We start from the raw sequence: 23004 nt of genomic DNA, 5'->3' as shown, positions 1-23004 counted from the left end.
GTATAATCATAAGGGATTTGATTTAGGTCATACCTGAATAATCTAGTGGTCTTCCCTACTTTCTTCAATTTAAGTCTGAATTTGGCAATAAGGAGTTCATGATTTGAGCCACAGTCAGCTCCCAGTCTTCTTTTTGCTGACTGTATAGAGCTTCTCCATCTTTGGCTGCAAAGAATATAATCAATCTGATTTCAGTGTTGATCATCTGGTGATGTCCATGTGTAGAGTCTTCTCTTGTGTTGTTGGAAGAGGGTGTTTGCTATGACCAGTGTGTTCTCTTGGCAAAACTCTATTAGCCTTTGCCCTGCTTCATTCCGCATTCCAAGGCCAATTTGCCTATTACCCCAGGTGTTTCTTAACATCCTACTTTTGCATTCCAGTCCCCTATAATGAAAAGGACATCTTTTTGGGGTGTTAGTTCTAAAAGGTGTTGTAGGTCTTCATAGAACCATTCAACTTCAGCTTCTTCAGTGTTAGTGGTTGGGGCATAGGCTTGGATTACCGTGATATTGAATGGTTTGCCTTGGAGACGAACAGAGGTCATTCTGTCGTTTTTGAGATTGCATCCAAGTACTGCATTTCAGACTCTTTTGTTGACCATGATGGCTACTCCATTTTGTCTAAGGGATTCCTGCCCACAGTAGTAGATATAATGGTCATCTAAGTTAAATTCACCATTCCAGTCCATTTTAGTTTGCTGATTCCTAGAATGTCGATGTTCACTCTTGCCATCTCCTGTTTGACCACTTCCAATTTGCCTTGATTCATGGACCTGACATTCCAGGTTCCTATACAATATTGCTCCTTACAGCATCGGACCTTGCTTCTATCACCAGTCACATCCACAACTGAGTGTTGTTTTTGCTTTGGCTCCATCCCTTCATTCTTTCTGGAGTTATTTCTCCACTAATCTCCAATAACACATTGGGCACCTACCAACCTGGGGAGTTCCTCTCTCAGTAGCCTATCATTTTGCCTTTTCATACTGTTCATGGGGTTCTCAAGGCAACAATACTGAAGCGGTTTGCCATTCCCTTCTCCAGTGGACCACATTCTGTCAGAAAAAGCTAACAGAAAAAATCTGGTTTTAGAAAAGGCAGAGGAACCAGAGATCAAATTGTCAACATCCACTGGATCATTGAAAAAGCAAGAGAGTTCCAGAAAAACATCTATTTCTGCTTTATTGACTATGCAAAAGCCTTTGACTGTGTGGATCACAATAAACTGTGGAAAATTCTGAAAGAGATGGGTATACCAGACCACCTGACCTGCCTCTTGAGAAACCTATATGCAGGTTAGGAAGCCACAGTTAGAACTGGACATGGAACAACAGACTGGTTCCAAATAGGAAAAGGAGTCCAGCAAGGCTGTATATCATCACCCTTCTTATTTAACTTCTATGCAGAGTACATCATGAGAAATGCTGGACTGGAAGAAGCACAAGCTGGAATCAAGATTGCTGGGAGAAATATCAATAACCTCAGATATGCAGATGACACCACCCTTATGGCAGAAAGTGAAGAGGAACTAAAAAGCCTCTTGATGAAAGTGAAACAGGAGAGTGAAAAAGTTGGCTTAAAGCTCAACATTTAGAAAACGAAGATCATGGCATCTGGTCCCATCACTTCATGGGAAATAGATGGGGAAACAGTGGAAACAGTGGCTGACTTTATTTTTTGGGGCTCCAAAATCACTGCAGATGGTGACTGTAGTCATGAAATTAAAAGACGCTTATTCCTTGGAAGGAAAGTTATGACCAACCTAGATAGCATATTGAAAAGCAGAGACATTACTTTGCCAACAAAGGTCCATCTAGTCAAGGCTATGCTTTTTCCTGTGGTCATGTATGGATGTGAGAGTTGGACTGTGAAGAAAGCTGAGCACCAAAGAATTGATGCTGTTGAACTGTGGTGTTGGAGAAGACTCTTGAGAGTCCCTTGGACTGCAAGGAGATCCAACCAGTCCATTCTAAAGGAGATCAGTCCTGGCTGTTCATTGGAAGGACTGATGCTAAAGCTGAAACTCCAATACTTTGGCCACCTCATGCGAAGAGTTGACTCATTGGAAAAACTCTGATGCTGGGAGGGGCTGGGGGCAGGAGGAGAAGGGGAAGACAGAGGATGAGATGGCTGGATGGCATCACCAACTCGATGGATGTGAGTCTGAGTGAACTCCGGGAGTTGGTGATGGCAGGGAGGCCTGGCGTGCTGTGATTCATGGGGTCGCAGAGAGTCGGACTCGACTGAACAACTGAACTGAACTGAACTGATTGTGGTCTGGTTCCTACTTGTTGTCTAATCTTATCTCCAGCCCCTTCACCTTGAACTTCACCAGCACCAAACTGCTGATGGTCTAGTGTCACACACCCCTCTGCACACTGTCTCACCTCCTGATCACTGTAGCAGAAACTGGCTCATCTATAGCTAGACTCTGTTTCCCAGCCTGCCTTGCACTTAGATGTGGCCACTTGAGCAGACTCCTTCCAGTGGAAGATAAACAGGGGTGATCTGTGCTGCTACCAGACCTGCTCCATCAAACCTTGCATGTGCTCTTTATGTTCTTTCCCTTCCCAACCCCAGAAGCCCCTTGTTGAGGGCAGCAGACCCATAGATGGAAAGAGCTCAGGCCCCTGAGTTAAAGCCTGAAGGAAAGCTCTCCACGGATCTGGATGAGAAGTGATGGGATTGTTTCCAGTTGCTGCAGCAACCAGGCTCACCTTGATGAATAGACTCCTGCTGTCTCATGGTCCTTGAATGCCTATAACCCCACTCTCCTTCCCTGGGGTCACTCTTGCTCATCCTTTAAGCTTCATGTCTGGCATCACATCCTCCAGAAACCCCTCTCTGAGCAAACATGAGCAAAGGTTAGGTGTCTCTAGCAGACACTGCCCAGTTGAATACCCTCTTTCTGTCCTCTCCCTCCTAACTGTTGCCTAGTCGCTAAGTTGTGTCTGACTCTTTGCAATCCAATGGATGATAGCCTGCCAGGCTCCTCTGTCCATGGGATTCCCCAAGCAAGAATACTGGAGTGGATAGCCATTTCTTTCTCCAGGAGATATTCCCAACTCAGGGATTAAAAACCCACGTGCCCTGCATTGGCAGGCGAGTTCTTTATCACTGAGCCACCAGGGATAGAATCGTATTTTGTTCAGATAAGTAATAACCGCAGTTACAAAGACTCATATCCCAAGTCTCCTTTGCAGCTGGCCAAGGTCATGTGGTCTAGACCTGGTCAATAAGATGTTAGAGAAAGTTGCTGGATGGAGATTCCTAGGGAATTTTTGGTAAAAAGTAGTAGGTTGGGCTCACATCTGTATTTTACCTTTCTGCTTCCTTTCTTCCCCTAGTGGTTAGACAGCATTTCTCACGCCCCAGCCTTGTCTATCAGTTTCGTTTTTTAGAGTGAGGTTGATAGCCATACAATCTGACCACTTTAAAGTGAACAGCATTGTAAATCAACTATAGCCCAATAAAAATTATATTAAAAAAGAAAGCAAAAAATTTTTAATCATCATGCAGTCAATGATACAGCCTTGCTTTACTCTTTATCAACTAAATTTGTAAAATATAGCCTTGTGTTGTTTTTCATCTGTGTCTCTCATTCCCCAATCAGGCCATTAAATTCTTTTTCACTCCCCAAACCATCAAACAAAATGTCTTGTAGATGTGCTTGTAATAAAGATTCAATAAATGTTAAAAAATTAAAGCGAACAATTCAGCGGCATTTAGTGCACACACAATGCTGTGAAACCCCTCCTTCTGTGTAGCTCTGAAACCTTTCATCACCCCCAATTAAAAACTTGTACTCATTAGGCAGGGCATCCCAGGTGGCTCAGTGGTAAAGAACCTACCTGCCAACACAAGAGACTCGGGTTCGATCCCTGGGTGGGGAAGCTCACCCGGGCGAGGGCATGGCAGCCCCCTCCAGTATTCTTGCTTGGAGAATCCCACGTACAGAGAAGCCTGGCGGGTTATAGTACATGGGGTTGCAGAGAGTCGGACACGACTGAGCACACATGTTCCCATTAAGAAGCCGTTTCACATTACCCCTTCCCCTCATTCTTGGAAACAACCAAACTGCATCGACTTTTCTGGATATTTTGTGTGAATAGAATTACATGATGGGTCACCAGAGGCAAGTGGGGCCCCAGTGTCCACACATTAAGACGACACTCAGCTTTTCTTTATCCTCAGCATTATCACTACAGCTCCAGTGGCTGAGGTTAAATGTCTTCGCAATGCAGCTCCTAGGAAAGCTTTGAAATGAAGTGTGGGATAGCCAGTCGGTGGTAGATGAGGTAGAGGACTTGGATGAAGTGAGGGTAAGCAGTCTGGAGGGTGAACTGGCTGCTCCGGGCTGGGTGTGCTGTCTTGCAGCACTTTTGTGAGAAGACAGCCGGGTTTGATGTGTGGAGTATGTGGGAACATGTTTATGTACAGACAGACATCCCAAGCCCTTCGTGTCTGAACACACTTCACAGATCACAGAGCACTTAGATATCCTTTCTCTCCCGTGCTCAACCCTTAACCCCAATTTACAAATGCAGCAGCCGAGACCCCATCAGTCCCTCTTTGATGTGTTCTGGACACCTTAATCTGATCAGTCATTGCTCAGGTGGAGTGAGGGGGAAATGAGCTTTCAGGTTGTGTTAGTCAAAAACAAGATACCATAGAGTGGCTTAAACAGCTTAAATTTATTTTTCACAGTTCTGGAGGCTCCAAAGTCCGAGATCAAGGTACCGACCAATTTGATTCCTGGAGAGAGCCCTTTTCCCTTTTGTCTGTGTCCTTACTGTGGCAGAGAGACAGAGGATCTCTTCTCATCAGGGCTGTCTCCCCTCATGAGAGCCCCACCCTCCTGACATTGTCTGCCTCTAATTACCTCCTAAAGGCCCCAGCCCAAATGCTGTCACCTTGGGGGTTAGGTGTTAATGTATTGGAAGAGGTGCACCTTTGGTCTATAATACAGGTGCAAACCCATCTCTTTCCCATCATTGGTGGGAACAGTATTGCAGCCTGCAAACACTGGGGTCTACTCATCAAAAAAGACATTTCATCCTAACTCTCTCCCAGGGAAGAATGCAGAGAGGGGTAGGGAAGGAGGACAAAATTCTGAGAGTAATTGGAAGAGAGTAGAGAGAAATTTTTGCCAGATTTAGCAAAAATATATACATAAAACACTTAATCCTGAATTTCAAATAAACAACAAATGATTTTTTAAATGTAAGTGTGCCCCATGCTCAGTTTGGGACATACTTATATAAAAATAAAAATTAAAAAAACTTTTTTTTTTCATCTGAAATTCAAATGACCTTGGCATCTTGTTTTCATCTGGCAACCCTAAAAGAGAGGGGACAAGAATTCTGAGGCAAGTCAATGGACCCCAGGAGGGACTATTACAGAATCTTTGCACTGATGCTGCTTTTATGTATTTTACTTTTTAAGTCTTTTAAACAAGCATCTAGGCCTTTTTTCTTGTTGAAACAAAGACATATCATAAAATCTACCATTTTAACCATTTCTCAGTGTACAGTGCAGTGGCATTACATACATCCACCTCGTCGTGCAACCATCAGCAATATCCAGAACTCTGTCATCGTCCCAAACCAACATGTGAAGGGAAACCAGAGCCGCACAGTCTTTGAAGTGGTAAAAGCAGATTTTTCGGGACTTGGCAACAGGGGAAAAGAGAGGTCATTAGAGACCCGGGGTCAATTCCAAATACAGCAGACAAGTGGGGACTTCTGGACAAACAGCAGGGTAGGGGATGGGGTGGATGGAAATTTACTTAAGAGGGACTGGTAACTCTAGGATAGGATTCTTGCCGCAGGCGGGCAGGTGAGGGGTGGGACATTACCTGGGGACAGGGATAGGGGGCAGGCAGCGGGTAAGGGAGGAAGGAATTTGGCCAGATAAGAGGGCGGAGGTTTCTGGCTAAATCGAGTGACAGGATTCTTGCTAAAACTGGGCTTCGCAAGTGGAGGCCTAGTTAGGAAGAGGATTCAGAGGAGCCTGACTTAAGTGTAGTCCAGAACAGACGGTCAGGAGCTCTGAACCCATTAAACCATAACGCTTCCACCGCAACCACAGCTCTGGTTCTGTTTGGATCTGGCGGCTATGGGGCACCTCGCACAGCGTGGTCCTTCTGTGTCTGGCAGTTACTATCTAAGGGAGGGCGAGCACTGGGCGGACCCTGGGGAGCTCGGCCCGCAGAGGCCAAGCCCAGAAAACACCGGCAGAGACAGGTACAATCAAGCGCATCACAGAGGAGAAGTGGGTGGAGCGCGCGCGGAGGGCGGGGCCGCGCGGCGAAGGGAGCGGCTGCGCGGGAAGAGGGGGCAGAGGGCACGGGGGCGGGGCAGCGTGGGGGTCGCGTCTGGCCGCCGGGCAAGGCGGAGCTGAGGGGACGGGCGGCCACTGGGGGCCCAGACCCGCGGCGCGGAGCCGGCGGAACTGACGGCTGGGGGCGGGGCCGGAGCTCCCGGGCCGCATCACCCGGGAGGCGGAGCGGGCCGCGGCGGGGACCCGGCGCGTCGCGTCGCGGAAGCGGCGGGCGTAACGCAGGTGAGGGCGCAGGCCTGGCTGGGACTGCGGGACGGAGAGCGGGTGTTGGGGGCGGGTCACCGAGGGAACGGACGGAGGCGGGAGCGGCTCTCCGGGGGACGCCGGCCGGGAGGCCCGGGCCGGGTGACTTCCGCCTCAGACGCCGACTGGCCGTGCGTCCGTCCGCTGGATTCGGACTGGGCCTTCGTACGCGCCCTCGCCGCGACCTGGGGCCCTGGGGAACCCCGACCGGTTTGCGAGGAGGGCCCGCCTCCCGCCCCGCGGGCCTGCCCACCACTGGCCCGGCTCTCGGAACCCTCCCTTTGTGGCGTCTGGTTGACCCCACACCGCTATAACCCTGCCTGGGTTCCTGCCCGCAGCTGGTGTGGGTGTCGGTATGCCGACACTTGCAAATTTATTGTAAAAGCGGAATTTATGAGAGTCGATTTGTTGTATGTTCACTCCTGTGAGAATCCACAGTGTTTACCAGGATTCTCTAAGCCGTAGAGTCAAAGGTAGCGTCCGCCGTCCAGGAAAAACATACTGTGCAAGAAACTATGAGTTACATGTGTGAGTTTAAAAGGGAAGAGCGAAATTAACTTAGTAATACACTTTAGGTAGCCCACTGTCGGAGAAGGCGATGGTACCCCACTCCAGTACTCTTGCCTGGAAAATCCCATAGACAGAGAAGCCTGGTAGGCTGCGGTCCATTGGGGTCTCGAAGATCGGACACGACTGAACGACTTCACTTTCACTTTTAGAGTCGGACACGACTGAAGTGACTTAGCAGCAGTAGCCCACTGTATTTAAAGTATGGTCCTTTCAACGATGTCATCAGTATTTAAATTTTTAATGAAATATTTTCTTCGTTTCAGTAGGAAGTATGAAATTCGGTGTGTATTTTACGCTTGGACTCCATCTGCATTCAGACGAGCTCCGTTTATTTCAGGTGCTCAGGAGCCCTGTAGCTTGCGGCCCCTATACCGCCTGGCAGGTCTGAGGATCTCATTCCTGGCCTTCAGGCTCAAGTCATACTCCTTGCCATCAGTGTTTTTCGCAGTCTGGCCACTGTCTTTTTCTGCCCCTCCTCCAAGGATGGTTTTATCTTCCCTGCCCAAACCACTTGCCCTTCCCTACACACCTTTGTTCAACTGTCCCTTCTCCCTGGGGTGCTCTCCCTGCCCTCTCTCCCAGGCCTGGTAGGGAGACACAGCGTCTGCCAAGAGCTTTCCCAGACTCCCTGACCCCAGTAGGGGTTTGTCACTTGCTCCTTCCTCATTGTCCCCTAGCACTGGGTTCACAGCTGGATTAGAGCATTAACACCTGCTGTTTAATTGTTTTCCAGGCTGTCTTCACAGCTAGCATAGTGTCTTATTCTTCTTTGTTGTGGTCATGACCAGTGCCTGATAGTTGATCAGCCCTTGTTAGCAGACAGAATGAGCAAAAGCTCTGGACACCTGTACTCAGGCTCTCAGTTCTTTGACCTGCTGTTTCCTTGCCTGGGGGCTTTGTGCCTGTTCCACCCCCTGGTACGTGGACAGACATACATTTGGTGGGTGACTGACCATGAGAAGTGCATCTCAAGATAAGCACAGAAAGTACCTTCTTTCTGCCTTTTCCTCCCTCTCTGTCTTAAAGGTGGGAAAACAGATACTGAACTAAGCTAGGATGCCCAGCAGAGCTGCGTCACCATAAATGCAAAGAGGGGCAGGTGTGGGGATGGTTTGGGATCAGTTGGCTCCACTTTGGTCACTTGATGGTGGGAGGAGAGGTGGGGAGGTGAGGAGTTACTCCGAGAATCCTGATGAGGGTGCTAGGCAGGCTCAGGTGTAGGAAGCTGAGGTGTTCACCGCTGTAGAAGAGCTTGGAGAGCAGACTGGTCATCTCAGACCAGAAAGAATGCTGGCCTGGGAAGGGTAGGAGAGAACAAGGTGGGTGGAAGGAAGAGTGGGGGAAGCCAGCAGAGGGCGAGGAGGAGTAAGCTCCAGCAAGGTGAGGATATTGGTGTGAAGCATTGAGCACAACTACTTTTCAGAGGGCAGTGCCATTCTCAGTCTGTGGGATGAGAAGTGGAAAGAATCAGAGGTTCAGAGAAGGCAAGCAACTTACCCCAGGTCATATAGGACTTGAAGCTCAAACAAAACCTTCTAAACCCACCCTGGGCTGACTTACCCAGCCCCACCCACACTTCTGTTGCAACCTAGGAGAGCAGGTCTGGGGCACGGTGCCAGGCTGATTAATGTCTTCTTCACGGTCTTCTACTGAGGGGCCGTGATTAGGCCTATTTATAGGGGCTTGGTGCCTTAATATTCTGCCCGATGCCTCTCTTGCCAATCACATCAGTGCCGTCTGCAGTGTGATTGCTGCTTTGGTGGCACCAGGGAGCGGAGTTAATTAAAGCCAGTATAAATAGACTGACTCTGCCCTCCTCTAACAGTTCGAAGGAGGGTTTTTCCTTCCTGTCCACCCCCCATGTGTCCCTCCTTCCTCCTGCCTCTCCCCACCCCACACGCAGCTCTAATCCTGCCTCCCGCCGTTGCCTGTCCTTTCTCGGGAGCAGGTCCCAGGGACCAGAAGAGGAAGAACCCAGAGTCCATATTTTCTGTGCTCTTGCAGAACCGGTACCATTTGCTGGTACCCGGCAGCAGACACAGGCAATTCCCCACTGCCCCACAATCCATCCCTCTTTTTCACTCCACAGTCACGGTTTCTTTATTGTTCATCCAGGCTTGGGAGGTTGAGGTGAGATGAGGTAGGGCAGGGGCACCTAGCTGGGTACCATGTACTCACCTTGTGGCAGCCAGTCAGTGCCCTCTGAATGCCTTGTGTCCATCTCTGGTCCTTACAGTTTCCCCTGCTCACTCAACCAGCATTGACAGAACAGTAGCTCCTGGCAGCCCCCCGACTGCCACCCAGGCTGAAGCCATGCAGACCATTGGGATGGGGTTTGGTGCATGCTCTTCTCCTGCACCTGGCCCTGTGATGGGTGGGTGTGGGATGGGGGGGTCCTGATGCTCCCTTCTCTCCCCCAGGCACCATGACCCCCACGGGGACCCAGCATTCCTTGGCCGGTCAGACCTATGCAGTGCCCCTCATTCAGCCAGACCTGCGGCGAGAGGAGGCCATCCAGCAGGTGGCGGATGCCCTGCAGTACCTACAGAAGGTCTCTGGAGACATCTTCAGCAGGTGGGTGCTGCTCCCTGGCCCAGGCAGTCATCTCTCCAGTCCCAGAGGCACCCTCTTGGAGCACCTCTGTGGGGACTTATGGTCCTGAGGGAAGCCAGCTGGGTCCCCTGTGCCCAGGGGGCCAAGCTGGGTACTCTGTGTAGACTTTTTCTTATAAGCGCTCACTGTTTACCATCCTGCTTAGCCCTGGGGTTCCCCATGCATCCACGGGCGCTGGCAGTGGTATGACTCTCCCAACTGCTCTTCCCTTGCTGGGGTGCCCTGTTCCTTCGCCTGTTCCGCCAGTCAGCCCATGGTTGGTTATCCACCATTTCTTGTGTGCAAGGCTCTGGGCCCTTTAATAAGGCAGCATCCTTGCCCAGCTGGAGGGTCCGCTCCAGCAGCAGAGACAGACTCTAAGTGATCAGTTGGGTGTTAGTTACAGTTGTGGTAAAACCAATCTCTACTGTCTTGTAACACCTAATATTTGTGTCACATTAACTGTGTGCCACCTTTGACCTGAGTGTGTTCACTCATTCAACACTTTTAACAGCCTTTTTTTTTTTTCAATATGTATTTATTTATTTGGCTGTGCTGGGTCTTAGTTGCGGCATTTGGGATCTAGTTCTCTGACCAGGGATCGAACTCAGACCCTCTGCACTGGGAGCGCAGAGTCTTAGCCCCTGGACCACCAGAGAAGTCCCTCAACAGCTTTTTGTTTGAGCTTCTGTTATTTCCACTTTGTTGATGAGGAAACTCTGGCAGAAGGGTCAGGAGACTTGCCTGAGCAGTGGAACTAGGCGTCACACCCAGGTGTGGGGGCTCCAGGCTCTGGAATTACCCCTGTCTCTGTGATAAGAGGCCTGACTTGGTCTATAGGGTCAGGGAAGACATATGTGAGGAAAAGCTGGACTGGTGGAAGGGAAAATATCGTGAGTGGGTAGGTTGGGGGAAGAACCAAGAAAGGAGGAAGAGCATGAACTAAAGTGGAAAGGGGCCTCAGTGGAAGCCAGTGTGGCTGGAGCAAGGGGCTTCGGGAGGCTGGCAAGGTGGCCTCGGGTCCTCAGTGATCCCAGGTGGGGAGTGGTGGCTGTTTGTACCCCTAGCGCTGATCCAGCTCAGCTCTCAGGCGCTTGTGATTTTTCATTCAGTCTTGGTTGAGCGCGCGTGTGGTGTTTGCTGTTTTCTGCAAAGGTTCCCTGGTCTTGTCCTGTGTGAGGTCCTGTTTCTCTGGCCGTGAGCAAGCTAAGATGGGCTAGCGCTTCTTCCTGGATGCCCATGCCGTGCTTCCCCGGCTGGAGCACTTGACCGCCTGATTCAGGTCCCGCTTCTCCCCCACTGTCCCCTGCTTGTATCCCAGACCAGGGACCCCCACCACTGCAGCGTGCAATCTCCTCCTCCACCAGCTGGAACCCCACCTCTTCCCAGAAGCCTTCCCCAGTGGGGGCAGAAAATGGGGCCATTGTCTCCAGATGGAGAGTCCCAACACTTGACTCTAATGCCTCTGAGCTGCCCTCTAATGCACCTGGCTGCCCCAGGCCTCTCCAGGAAGTGAGTGTAACTGAGAGCGGGGCCTCATTAAGGGGGTTGACTCTGGAGCGGACTTCCTGGCTCCAGTCTGGTTTCCCCATTTGCTTGCTCTTAACCTCCCTATGGCACCCCACTCCAATACTCTTGGTAGGCTGCAGTCCATGGAGTTGCTAAGAGTCGGACACGACTGAGCGACTTCACTTTCACTTTTATGCATTGGAGAAGGAAATGGCAACCCACTCCAGTGTTCTTGCCTGGAGAATCCCAGGGGCTGGGAGGCCTGGTGGGCTGCCGTCTCTGGGGTCACACAGAGTCAGACACGACTGAAGCGACTTAGCAGCAGCAGCAGCAGCAGCAACCTCCATGTAAAGCCTCAATGTTCCCATCCATAAAATGGCAATGATAATGGTGCCTTCCTCGGAGGATCATCGTTAAGATGAAATGAATTGAAATTTACAAAGGAACCGAAGTGCCTGGCGTATAGTAAGCATCCAGTAAATGTTCCCTCTTGTTATTTAGTAACATCATCTCTGCTCATTTGCCGCCTGTGCTAGCCCTCCATTACCTGTTGTCAGTAGTTATAGAAAGTGTTAGGTGCTAAATGTATCCAGGGGTCACCTAAGCAAGAGGACACAGGCCTTTAAAAGCTACTAGTGCCAGATTCCGGTCACCCCACACCTCGTGATGAAACAGTCCATCAGAGATACTTGGGTTTCCTCGCCAGGACCGTGGCTGCATGCCTGCCTGTCTATAAGGGGAGCATTGGATTCTTAGCATGCTTTCCTTTCCCTTCCTGTAGACATTTCCAGGTTCCTCTGCTCCTGGATGGGAGAAGCAGAGGGCAGGAAGGCCATGTCACATGGAGGGGTGGTGGGCTCGTTGAGGCCCAGGGCTGGCAGGGTGCTCCCCTAAACAGCCGACTTCCGACTTCCGGGTGGCTCTGCCCCTTTCCCAGCAGGTGCCCAGCGTTCGGGACTGAGGAATACCGATGATGCATGGCCACGTGGTCCCTGTGCTCAGGGGCGGCATATCTCAGAGGGGAGAGCCACTGGCTGAGCTGATTCTGAGCCATGTAGCATGCACTGTGTGGGCACCTGGGGATCCAGAGGAGAGAGAAGCAAGACTTGGCAGCACGTTTATATCAGTTAGGTTCCCCAAACTAACTGAAGCAAAAGTAACCAGCCGGCAGAGCAGGCTTTGGAGCCGCAGGGCTCAGTGATGTCGTGAGGACCCGGTTTGCTTTCATCCCCTCCCTGCTCGCTACCTCTGGGTTGGCCCCACCCCCAGACAGGCCTTGCTCTTGCAAGGTGACCAGTGGGCCCACAGCTTAGGTCCAACAGGAAAGAGCGCCTCCCCAGAAGCCCCAGCCTCACGGCGGTCCCAGAGCCATGGCTGGGGCGGGATGGGGGTGACACGGCGGCTGGCTCAGCCCTTGGTCACATGCCTAACGCCCAGGACCTAGGGTTTAACCTGAAATGTGGGGACCAGGCCTGTGGGAGCAGTGGCATCCCCAGTGGAGGCTGGCTGTGATGAAATGAGGGAGCAGATGGTGAGAGGAACATGACCGCCTGCTCCCGGGTCAGGGAAGGCCTCCTGAAGGGGTGCCACATGGGGCAGGTTCTGCTGAGGGGTGGGGAATGCGGTCTGCCTGGGACCTGGAAAGGGGCGCCAGGGGCTTGAGGCCTGACTGGAGGGTGGTGCCCCTGGCGGCAGGGCCCTCAGCACCCCAGCCCAGAAGCCACTGTCCCTGCGGTCTGCGCCTTCACTGCAGGATGGGGTGAAAGTCAGCCTCCGTGTTTGTGCCCCTCACCACCAAGCCCTTCTCATGTCCCCACAATGCTGAGATGGTCTCTGGTGGGAGGAGTGGGTGAGGGGAGAGCTGGGCCACATCAGGGCCATGAGGGCTTCTCCCAGCTAGATGGGGCTTTGAGCTTAAGCCCAGGGTTTTGGGAGCCTTGATGGGTTCTGAGCAGGAAGTGATGGGACAGAGAGCTGGGAGGGGTCATCAGGCAGCTGCACAGGGGCCAAGGAGGGGGGCTGCGGTGCAGGATGGGCGGATAAGAGACACTTCAAAGGGAATGCTGACGGGACATAGTGACAGATTGAGAATGAGGTCGAAGGGGAGGGAGGGGTCAGGGACGACAGGGAGTGGGGATGCCGAGCCCTGCCCCCCTATCCCCCAGCCGCCTATGAGCCTGAGGCTCTTTTCTCCTCATGGGCTTTTGCAGTGGGGATGTGACTCCAGCGTGGAATCGGTCCCCTTGAACATAACTCCTCTTGCAGAGAAGAGCCCTCTCCCCTCCCCTCCCCTCCCCTCCCCTCCCCTCTGTTCAGGCCCAGGCCCAGCCCTTGGCCCCCCTGGAGCCTGTGCCCAGCTCTGCAGGCAGGTGAGCTCATAGGGTATTAGCATTCTGAGCCGGGTCCTTCTCCCTCTCTGCTCTACCGCAGCCTGCAGCCGAGTCTACAGAGCTGGAGAGAATGACAAGGACCTTGCGGGCGCCTGGACCGCTCCTCACAGCCCCTCCCCAGCCTTTTCTCCTGCCAAGCAGACCTCCCGCCCTCACCTGCCCCTCCTCACCTGGGAGATGCCAGCCCCAAAATAGCTACCCAGAGACGTCACCTGTTCCACATGACTTAGATGACGGCAGAGGGGCTGCAGGAGGAGTGGAGGGGACTGTGTGAATGGCGGGTTTAGAGACGGTCCTCCCCGGCGGCCCCAGCCTGACCACTTGCCCTCTGCAGAGCTTTTCCCTGGTCTTTTCTTCCTTTCCTCCCCCTCCTTCCCCTCCCCTCTCTTCCTCTTCCTCCATCCTCTCCCCTTCCTCCATGCTCCCCTCCTCCCTGCTGATCGGCACCTGGTGCCTCCCAGGGTTAGGAGGCCTCAATCAGCCGCCTGCATAATTAGCAGATCATTCTTAATTACCCCAGCTAGTGGAGAAGATCCAGGGGAAAGCAAGAGCTGCTCAGAGGGCTGATGGGGTGGGTGCTGGGGAGGGGAGAGGAGCGGCAGTTAGGGCTGGGGGTCTTCGCCACCCCCCACCAGCAGCTGACTGGTGTGATGCTGGGAGCAGCAGCAGCCCCAAGGGAGCCCTGGGCCTGCCTGGCTTCATAGGCGATCTCCACAGAGGGTTGTGGGGATCAGCTTTGGCTTTGGAGGTGATGGGACAGGCAGCCCAGGCGCTGTCCTGGCCCCCTGGGGGCCTCGTTGACCTTGATCGCCTCATGCCCCAGGCCCCGGCAGAGGAGCCCTCTGCCCTCCACAGTGCTCCCTTGCAGTGTGCCATGTCCTTGTCTGGAATCTGGAATGTTCTTCTCCAGGTCTACTCAGCACTGCCTGGGGCCTCTCACCCCACCCAATCTGTGGGTGGTCCAGGCAGGTGTTGACCGTGTTCTGGGGACTTGTCGGCTTTTCTGGTCATGAGATACACATCACTGACTTTGACCTTTACGGCAATTCTCCGATGGAGAAGTTACCAGCCTTGCTTCTCAGCTGAAGAAGGTGGGACATGGACCAGTTAAGTGACCTGCCCACGGCCATAGTGTTGCTGTCCCCAGGGCTTGGGGACATGGCAGTTGTCTGTCTCCTTGGGAGCAGGCGTGTGTTGCCTGATTTCTCTCTGCCCCAGGCTCTGAGCAGACCCGCTGAGCCTGCTTCTCCCTGCTGGGGTCCTGGTGACACTGTGGGGTCGCAGCTACAGGGATGAGCCTGGGGGCTGAGCCGTGGGGTCTAGATGAAGAACAAACAAGTTGCCCTCTTGGCACCATCCTGTTCACAATGGATGTTGCTGATCAGTCCTGGCTCTCGGGCCCCACCCCACGTGGCCCCGCAAGCCTTCCCAACACTGCCTTCCAGCCTGCCACTGCCAGTCAGGAGAGATGACCCGCCAGCTGAAACCTTTTCTCTCACCCTTGGTCTGAGATTGGGCTGCCTGAGGCCTTTGTCAACAAGCAGGACATTACTTAGATAAGAATAGAACTCTGGGAATTTCATCTTCCATCCTGTCCTCACAGGAATCCACCCCGGAGCACCCTGACAGTGGGCATCCAGCTGGAGTCTGATGGCTTCCTAGGCCACACTGCCCCCCCCCCACCCGCCCCCGCTGCCACCACAGACTCTGATGCACCCCACTCTTTCTGGTGATGATTGCTTTCCCACCTGACAGCACCTGAGGTCTTCTGGTATCTGAAGGGAGTTACATTCTCAAAGTCATCTCATCTTTAGACCGAATGTCCTTCACTTGCCTTGTATGACGTGAGCTTCTCACTCCTCACCTTGCTCCTCACCCTCCTCTGGACGTTCGTTGCCTCCTCACTTCTTACCTAGCTGCTGTGTTCCGTGTCAGGTGCTGTCCCAGGTGCTAGCGGTGCAACTGTGACTCAGGCAGAGCCTATAGCCCGGAAGGGAATTCAGGGTCCTCTTAATGTGTGGACCTGGTTTGAAGGAGACACGGCTGTGCGTGAGTATGGTGTCCAGGAGATGAGCTCATGAATCCAGGGCTCTGCTTCCTCTGCCATGCCTCTAAGAGAGTGGATGTCCCATTTGTTGAAAGAAGGTGGGAGAGGAACATGGTGCTGTGTGCTCCATGGACTCACTTCCTTAGTCCGGGTTGCCATTAGCGCCTAGGTGACCAAAGTCGTCAGGTCCTCCTTCACCTGAACCCCTGCTCAACCTCTGTCCCCCCGTATTTGTGCGCCTGAGTGCTGAGCTTCACAGTCATTCTGTATCAGTGTCACCTTTCCTGGCCTTTCAGCTCATGTGGGTCTTGATTCCACCATGCAGACTGTTTGGGGGCCTTCCCATTGGATACCCCAGCTTCCTAATCAAGCACTGGGTGAGCTGTGCGAGGCCCTGCCAGAGACCTTTGTTCACGACTGAAATCAGCCCATGGTGCCTTCCGGGTGCTGCTGCTCTCTGGCTCGCTCTGATTTTTCCTAAGTGTGCTCTTCTCCAGCCCGCAGCTCCATCTCATCCACAGGACTTTGTGAGAAGCCATCAGCATCCTTGCTGACTCAGGCTGCACTGCGTGTGAGGTTTTTCCCCTTACACCAGGCTAATAACCCTGTCAGAAAACGCTATAAATTTAGAACAGTGTTTGCCCTGGGGATCCACCTCTTCCATTTCAGATTGCTCAGGACCCTGTATTTAATAATCCATTCCGGAAATTTGCCAGGGTTCACTGTTAAGCTTGATGTCTGCAACTTTGAGAAATCAGAGAGCAGGCTCCGTCTGTGTCCAGTTCTGACATCCACCTTTTATGCCGCCATTATGTTAACTGTGAGGTTGCTTCATCTCCCAGCAGCGTGGGGCTGAGCTGGGAACTAGAGAAGGTGGCCTGTGTGCAAGTAGAGAACCCGTCCTCCCCGCCAGAAAGTGGGCCCAGACAGGTCACTGGTTCCATATCTCCTGGAAGGAAGCTATGCCTTTTGATCTGGTATGCATTGCTGTCCCACTCAGACCAGCCTGTCGAGGAAAACTAAGCTGGTTTGGGTACCTGCTTGGAGCCCATCCCCTGCGTCCCCAAGCCCCTGCACACGAGTGGCCACAGGAGTAATCAAGGAGACTTCATCGGGGTGGAGACCCTGCGCTTGTGAAAGTGGCTGATCAGGGCTGGTAAAAAAGTCCTTGAGTTCTCTCGCTGTGTGGTCTCTGACCAGAGACCGCGGGCCTTCTGCCATCCACCAGCTGTGGCCACGGTCAGGGGCTGGTGTTCCTGGAGGTCGGGGGGCTCTTAGGCAGAGGACACCCTGGTGGGGTGGGCTGGGGCTCCTGGGAAGTGAGAAGAACCTTGTGCTGCTGAATAGTGAAAGTGAGGCACGTGTGCATTTACCTTGGGGCATGTGGTGCTGGCCATTCAGTGACCGCACAGGAGCCCTTCAGGTGCCCGGCACAGTGCCACGTGCTGGGAACACAGCAGAGAGCAGAGCCCCAAGCCTAGGAGCCCACAGGCAGGAGACACATGGTGACAGGTGGTTCTTGTTCAGCTGCTAAGTCGTATCCAGCTCTTTGCGACCTCATGAACTGCAGTATGCCAGGCTTCCCTGTTCTTTGCTATCTCCCTGAGTTTGCTCAAACTCACATCCATGGAGTCACTGATGCCATCCAGCCATCTAATCCTGTCACCCCTTCTCCTCTCGCCCTCAGTCTTTCCCAGCAACAGGGTCTTTTCCAGTGCGTTGGCTCTTCACATCAGTTCAGCGTTGACTTCTTTTAGGATTGACTGGTTTGATCTCCTTGCAGTCCAAGGGACTCTCAAAGGTCTTCTCCAGCACCGCAGTTGGAAAGCATTCTTCGGTGCTCAGCCTTTAGGGTCCAGCTCTCACATCCCTGCATGACTACTAGAAAAACCATAGCTTTGACTCTGCAGACATTTGTTGGCAAAATGATGTCTCTGTAGTGGTGACAGGTGCCAGTGTGTAATAGAGCCAGCTAGGGGTTGGAAAGTGACAGTGAGTTTTAAACTCTGTCTCAGGGAGGCTTTGGCTTGGGGCTGAGTGAAGTGAAGGACCAGCCGTGTGGGGAGATGGCTGGGCCACATGACAAGGCAGTGTTGGGCATATTCAGGAACTAACAGGGTACCCTGTTGCTGGAGCCCGCTAATCCTGGGAAGGGGAGGGGCAGCCCTTTGGCAGCCTACCCACAGCTGTGAGAACCTCAGTGGGAACTAGGGTTTACCTAGAACCACCTGCTCTGAGTTGGGCAGTTCCTTGTGGACAGCTCTGGGACTGAAATAAGGACCAGTCTGGCCTGTCGCTCAGCCTCGCTAAGCTCTGGTTTCTTCCATGTAAGTCATGAAGATTCTGTCTCTGCTCACCTGGGCCTGAGAACGAAAGCCCTGGCGGGTGGGCACTACATCCTTTCAGGTGGCATGTACAGGTGCCAGCTTGGTGCCATGGTGATTGCCAGTCCCTGCCCAGAGCTCCAGGGAATGGAATATAGTCTGTTCCCAGACCCTTCAGGTTGGATGGTCCTGATTGAGGTCACCTGGGAAGTTCCAGGAGCAGCCCTGACAAGCAGGTATTACTGTTTTAAGAGCCCTTACCTGAGGGCTTCCCTAATGGTCCAGGAGTTAAGACTGTGTTTGCACTGCAGGGGCACGGGTTCAATCCCTGGTCAAGTACTAAGATCCCACATGTTGTGGGGCATAGCCAAAACAAACAATTCAGACACAAGCCCTTACCCAAGTCCCCGTTCACCTGTTTGCTGTTGGAAATAGAAAGGGGGCCAGAGGCTGCAGGGGCTTGGGGAGGAGCCTCCAGCCCTGGTGATGAGTTTCTGTTTTGTTTTGTTTTTTGGTGGCAGGATCTCCCAGCGAGTAGAGCTCAGCCGGAGTCAGCTGCAGGCCATTGGGGAGAGGGTGTCCTTGGCCCAGGCCAAGATCGAGAAGATCAAGGGCAGCAAGAAAGCCATCAAGGTAGCAAGCGTGTGGCCCTGTCCTCTGGCTGGTCGGTAGTCCCAAAATCCCTCTTCTTTCCCCTCTCCCCATGCCTCTGAAGCTGCCAGGTCCCTGCTTCAGCTACCCCTCAGGTTTCCTCCTGCCCACAATCCCTCCACCCCAAACCCAGGCTGGCTGGAGCTTCTCAGGCCCCAGCAGGAGTGACCAGACGACCTGTATCCACAGGTGTTCTCCAGCGCCAAGTACCCTGCCCCCGAGCGCCTGCGAGAGTACGGCTCAATCTTCACAGGGGCCCAGGACCCCGGCCTGCAGAGGCGTCCCCGCCACAGGATCCAGAGCAAGCACCGCCCCCTGGACGAGCGGGCCCTGCAGGTCTGCGGGGGTGCCTGCACCCTGGAGGGAGCCAAGGCCCCAGAGGATTCTGACTGCTGGGGGAGTGAGGGGAGCTCTTTGGCTTGGAGCCGAAACCCGCCTCCCTCGGTCAATTCCCGTCTCCCCACACCCCCAGGAGAAGCTGAAATTCTTCCCTGTGTGTGTGAACACCAAGCCAGAGCCTGAAGACGAGGCTGAGGAGGGGCTGGGTGGGCTCCCCAGCAACATCAGCTCTGTCAGCTCCCTGCTGCTCTTCAACACCACCGAGAACCTGTGAGTGGCGGGGGGGGGGGGTGGGGGACGGGGAACCAGGGGGTCTCCAGGCTCGGGTGCAGCGGAAGTCTATGGCCTGGGAGCCAGGAGGCTCGTAAGGCCTGGGAGGCCATAATCCTAACTTGAGCTGGGGCCCTAAGGACGTGAGAAGGGCGGTCCAGCCCGGGGGCCGAGCACAGGTGCTGCATCCCCTGCCCTCCGCCTTCTCCAGGTACAAGAAGTATGTCTTCCTGGACCCCCTGGCCGGTGCCGTCACAAAGACCCACGTGATGCTGGGGGCTGAGACAGAAGAGAAGCTGTTCGATGCCCCTTTGTCCATCAGCAGGAGAGAGCAGCTGGAGCGGCAGGTGGACGGAGACGATGCCTGGGGGTGGGGGAGGCATGGCCCCCCAGTGTTGTCTGGACCAGGGGTCTGATGAGCCCCCTACCCACCCAGCTGTGCTTGGGGCCTGGGAAGCTCCAAGGCCTGTTCCCTGGCCCCCCTCACCCTCCCGACCCACAGGTCCCGGAGAACTACTTCTACGTGCCCGACCTGGGCCAGGTGCCGGACATCGACGTGCCGTCCTACCTGCCTGACCTGCCAGGTGTGGCTGACGACCTCATGTACAGCGCAGATCTGGGCCCTGGTATCGCCCCCTCTGCCCCCGGTGCCATTCCTGAGCTGCCCACCTTCCACACGGAGGTGGCCCAGCCTTTCAAGCCAGGTGGGCCGAGAGCTGGGGACAGACTGGGGCGGGCACTCCCCTGCTCAGCCTCTTGCCTCCTAAGGTACCTGACACCTCGATTTCTGTCCCAGACCTCGAGGATGGGGTGCCGACGGCACGCCCACCACCCCCGCCACCTCCACCACCTCCCCCAGCTCCAGGCATACAGATCAGTGTACCCCCGCCTCCGCCCCCGCCACAGGCTGTGGCCCCGCCAGGACAGCCCGCCAGGGGGGACGACAGCGGGGGTGCCTCCCCTTCAGGTAGGGGCAGTCCCGGGGCGTGTGGGTTGGGGAGAGGCGCCTCCAACTTCTGGATCCCTGGAGGGTTTTCTGTAGCTTAAGTTAAGTGGTCATCAATTCTAGATTTTCAGAATAGTTCTGATTTCAAAATCACATTCCTCCCGAGTTCATAAAGTAGTAGTTTCGAACGGTATCTGTGGGTTCCTGAAATTCTAACCTTCAAGGTAGAGGGAGCCTGGACCCCCCCATTCCCCTTGAACCAGTGACAGGAGGCTGCTAGTAACCATGGAAAATATAGCGAGTGCCCACGTGGCCCTTCAGTGGTGTCTCCCAGGCTACCTCTGCACCCGCCCTGGGCGGTGCTGGCCCACAGCCTGGCTCTGCCCCAGCAGCCATTCTTCCTCACACCTTCCACCCTCCAGCCCCAGTCCAAGGAGCGCCCAAGGAAGTGGTTGACCCCTCCAGTGGCCGGGCCACTCTGCTGGAGTCTATCCGCCAGGCCGGGGGCATCGGCAAGGCCAAGCTCCGCAGTGTGAAGGAGCGCAAGCTGGAGAAAAAGAAGCAGAAGGAGCAGGAGCAAGGTGAGGCTGGACCCGCTGCAGGAGGGCGCTCTGCCCGTGTCTCCAGGGCCTGTGCAGGCTGCCCCGGTGTGTGTGGGCCCCTCCTGCCCAGTGGTGGAGCCTGCTTAGACTCGGCCAATTGTCCAAGGAAACAGGGACTAGGGATATTTTTAGACGGGGACCTGGCTGTGTCCCACTTCTCGAGGCCCCTTGAGGCTCCGGGCTACGTCAGCTGTGTATCCAGTGCTGACAGATGCCATGTCTGGGCCCAAAGCGGCCGAGCTCTCTGGGACCCCAGCCCTGAGTCATCCCCGCTGTGCTGCTGAGCACCGCACGGGGAGCCCGGGCAGGCTCCTGTGTCCACTGCCACTCCCTGTGCCCGTCGCAGGGCGGCGACTCCGCTCCCTGTGCCCGTCACAGGGCGGCGGCGACTCCACTCCCTGTGCCCGTCTCGGGGCGGTGGCGACTCCGCTCTGTGCCCGTCTCAGGGCAGCGGCGACTCCGCTCCCTGAGCTTGACTCCGGATGTCAGTGACTCCATTCCTCAGTGGTCACCTGCTTTCCTAGTAACACTGACCAGTGCTCCAGGAGCTGTGGCAGGGGCCACAGGAGGGGCCAGGGTTTTGACGGTGCAGAGGACCCCATGACTGAGCCTTGGGATGTCACGTAGGCTGGACTGAGCCCACCCCGGGTGCCTTCACCTTGTTGCCATGCTTTCCCACTGCAGTGAGAGCCACCACCCAGGGCGGGGACCTGATGTCGGACCTTTTCAACAAGCTGGCCATGAGGCGCAAAGGTAGGAAGCAGGACCCCGGTGCCGCCTCCTTCCTCACGGTTTTCAGGTCTCTAGGGCCTGGGTGGCCTGGTGCCACCAGCCAGACCAGCTCCTCACTCCAGCGTCTGCCCTCCTAGGTATCTCTGGGAAAGGACCTGGGTCCGGGGCCAGCGAGGGGCCAGGGGGGGCCTTCGCCCGGATGTCAGATTCCATCCCACCCCTGCCTCCCCCACATCAGCCCCCGGGCGAGGAAGATGATGACGACTGGGAGTCCTAGGGCTGGGCTTATCCTCCCCCAAGTCCCCAGTTGTACCACGCCCCCGTGCAGAACAGCTGAACAGGCTCCTTGGGGGAATGGGGTCACGGAGGACTTTCCAGCTCTCTTGCTGGGATCTTCAAGGAGCAAGGAGGCTGCTTTCAGAGGCCAAACTGGAGACGGGGGGGAGGCATGGTGGCGGGGGTGCCTCTGCCTGTGCTCCAGCCCCCTTCACCAGCGTGTGCTCCTTTCCTGGGGAGACTGCGGTAAAACAGTACATGAATCAATAAAGAAGTGATGCAAGACGCGAGCCTAAACCAACAGTGCACTTTTAATTAAGGAACCCAAGCTGTGCAGGGGGTGGCAGGGGGTGGTGGTGGGGGGTTGCATGGAGGGGGGGACACAGGAAAGTGTCTCCGTGATGGACACGGGGTCTCTAAAAATAGCCATGCTGAGAGCCTAATGGCCCTTGGCATAATCGCTGATGTCAGGGGAGGCGGTGTCTTGGCATCTGCTCTGTGGCTGAGCGGGAGGCCCTGGAGCCAGGCCAGGAGGAGGATCCTGCTGGCAGGGCCAGGGGCAGGTGAGGGCCAGCAGTGTGGGAGGAAGTGAGGCCGGGAGGTTGGGGAGCAGTTCTTCAGGACTTAGAGAAAAGGTGGCCGAGGGGACCAGAAGCTGGGGCAGAACGGCCCTGCGGACAGCAGGAGGTGGGGATGGATGACATTCTGGGTTTCCGAGGGCAAAAGGGAGAGGCTGGAAGAGCCTGCTCCATCTCACCTCTGAGAATGTGGATCCTGAGAAACAAGCCAGGGCAGGGTGGCTGCAGCCTCCACAGCCACTCACAGACCGGCCAGGAATCAGCAGCCCACAGGGCTGGGCCAAGCAGAAGGCAGACTCCATTCCAGGCAGGGCAGTTGCTGGGGGTGGGCCCAGGAATGGCGGGGTCACTGTCTCTTTGGGGTCAGCCTCGTTGTCTCCTGCTGGCTGGTCCACCTATTCCTGCATCCTGGCAGCCCAATGAGTCCCAAAGGGGCTCCCACGGCACCCCCTTCTCAGGCAGGATCCCTGCAGACCAAGTGCACGGTGATGTTGCCCATGGGCAGGTGAAGGGAGGGCCTGGCAACCAGGCAGTGGTGCGGCCACCAGTCAGGAAAGGCCAGCTTTCTCTCGATGGAACTGCAGAGAGGAAAAG

At 54.7% G+C, this 23004-nt stretch overlaps 2 protein-coding genes across 7 annotated transcripts in view; one reads left to right on the top strand and one right to left on the bottom strand.

The window, feature by feature from the left end:
• The first annotated feature begins 6269 nt into the window (after positions 1-6269).
• WASHC1 (WASH complex subunit 1) lies at positions 6270-22129 on the top strand. Its single transcript, XM_069581547.1, has 11 exons — positions 6270-6563; positions 9575-9728; positions 18538-18649; positions 18857-19003; positions 19140-19276; positions 19488-19623; positions 19779-19980; positions 20073-20243; positions 20645-20803; positions 21509-21577; positions 21694-22129. Exons 2-11 carry the CDS (start codon positions 9580-9582, stop codon positions 21831-21833), a joined length of 1422 nt encoding a protein of 473 aa, XP_069437648.1. The 5' UTR covers positions 6270-6563; positions 9575-9579; the 3' UTR covers positions 21834-22129.
• Positions 22126-23004, bottom strand: part of DDX11 (DEAD/H-box helicase 11) — a 32844-nt gene continuing 31965 nt past the window's right edge. For all 6 annotated transcript variants that reach the window (XM_069581542.1, XM_069581546.1, XM_069581543.1 and 3 more), the window contains one exon: positions 22126-22988. In XM_069581542.1, the coding sequence (XP_069437643.1) occupies positions 22959-22988 (30 nt within the window). In that variant the 3' untranslated portion in view covers positions 22126-22958. The remainder of the gene's footprint in view (positions 22989-23004) is intronic.

The sequence above is a fragment of the Ovis canadensis genome, chromosome 3 (genome assembly GCF_042477335.2).
Source record: "Ovis canadensis isolate MfBH-ARS-UI-01 breed Bighorn chromosome 3, ARS-UI_OviCan_v2, whole genome shotgun sequence".
NCBI classification, from domain to species: Eukaryota; Metazoa; Chordata; class Mammalia; order Artiodactyla; family Bovidae; genus Ovis; species Ovis canadensis.
Note: the sequence above shows the minus strand (reverse complement) of the source record. Positions and strands in the feature narration are given on the sequence as shown.

Excerpts from the sequence above, each read along its gene's own strand:
- WASHC1 (XM_069581547.1), top strand. The coding sequence starts at position 9,580 with ATGACCCCCACGGGGACCCAGCATTCCTTGGCCGGTCAGACCTATGCA. Across the intron at positions 18,650-18,856 it reads GCAGCAAGAAAGCCATCAAG|GTGTTCTCCAGCGCCAAGTA; the intron begins GTAGCAAGCGTG and ends CTGTATCCACAG. Across the intron at positions 21,578-21,693 it reads GCTGGCCATGAGGCGCAAAG|GTATCTCTGGGAAAGGACCT; the intron begins GTAGGAAGCAGG and ends CTGCCCTCCTAG.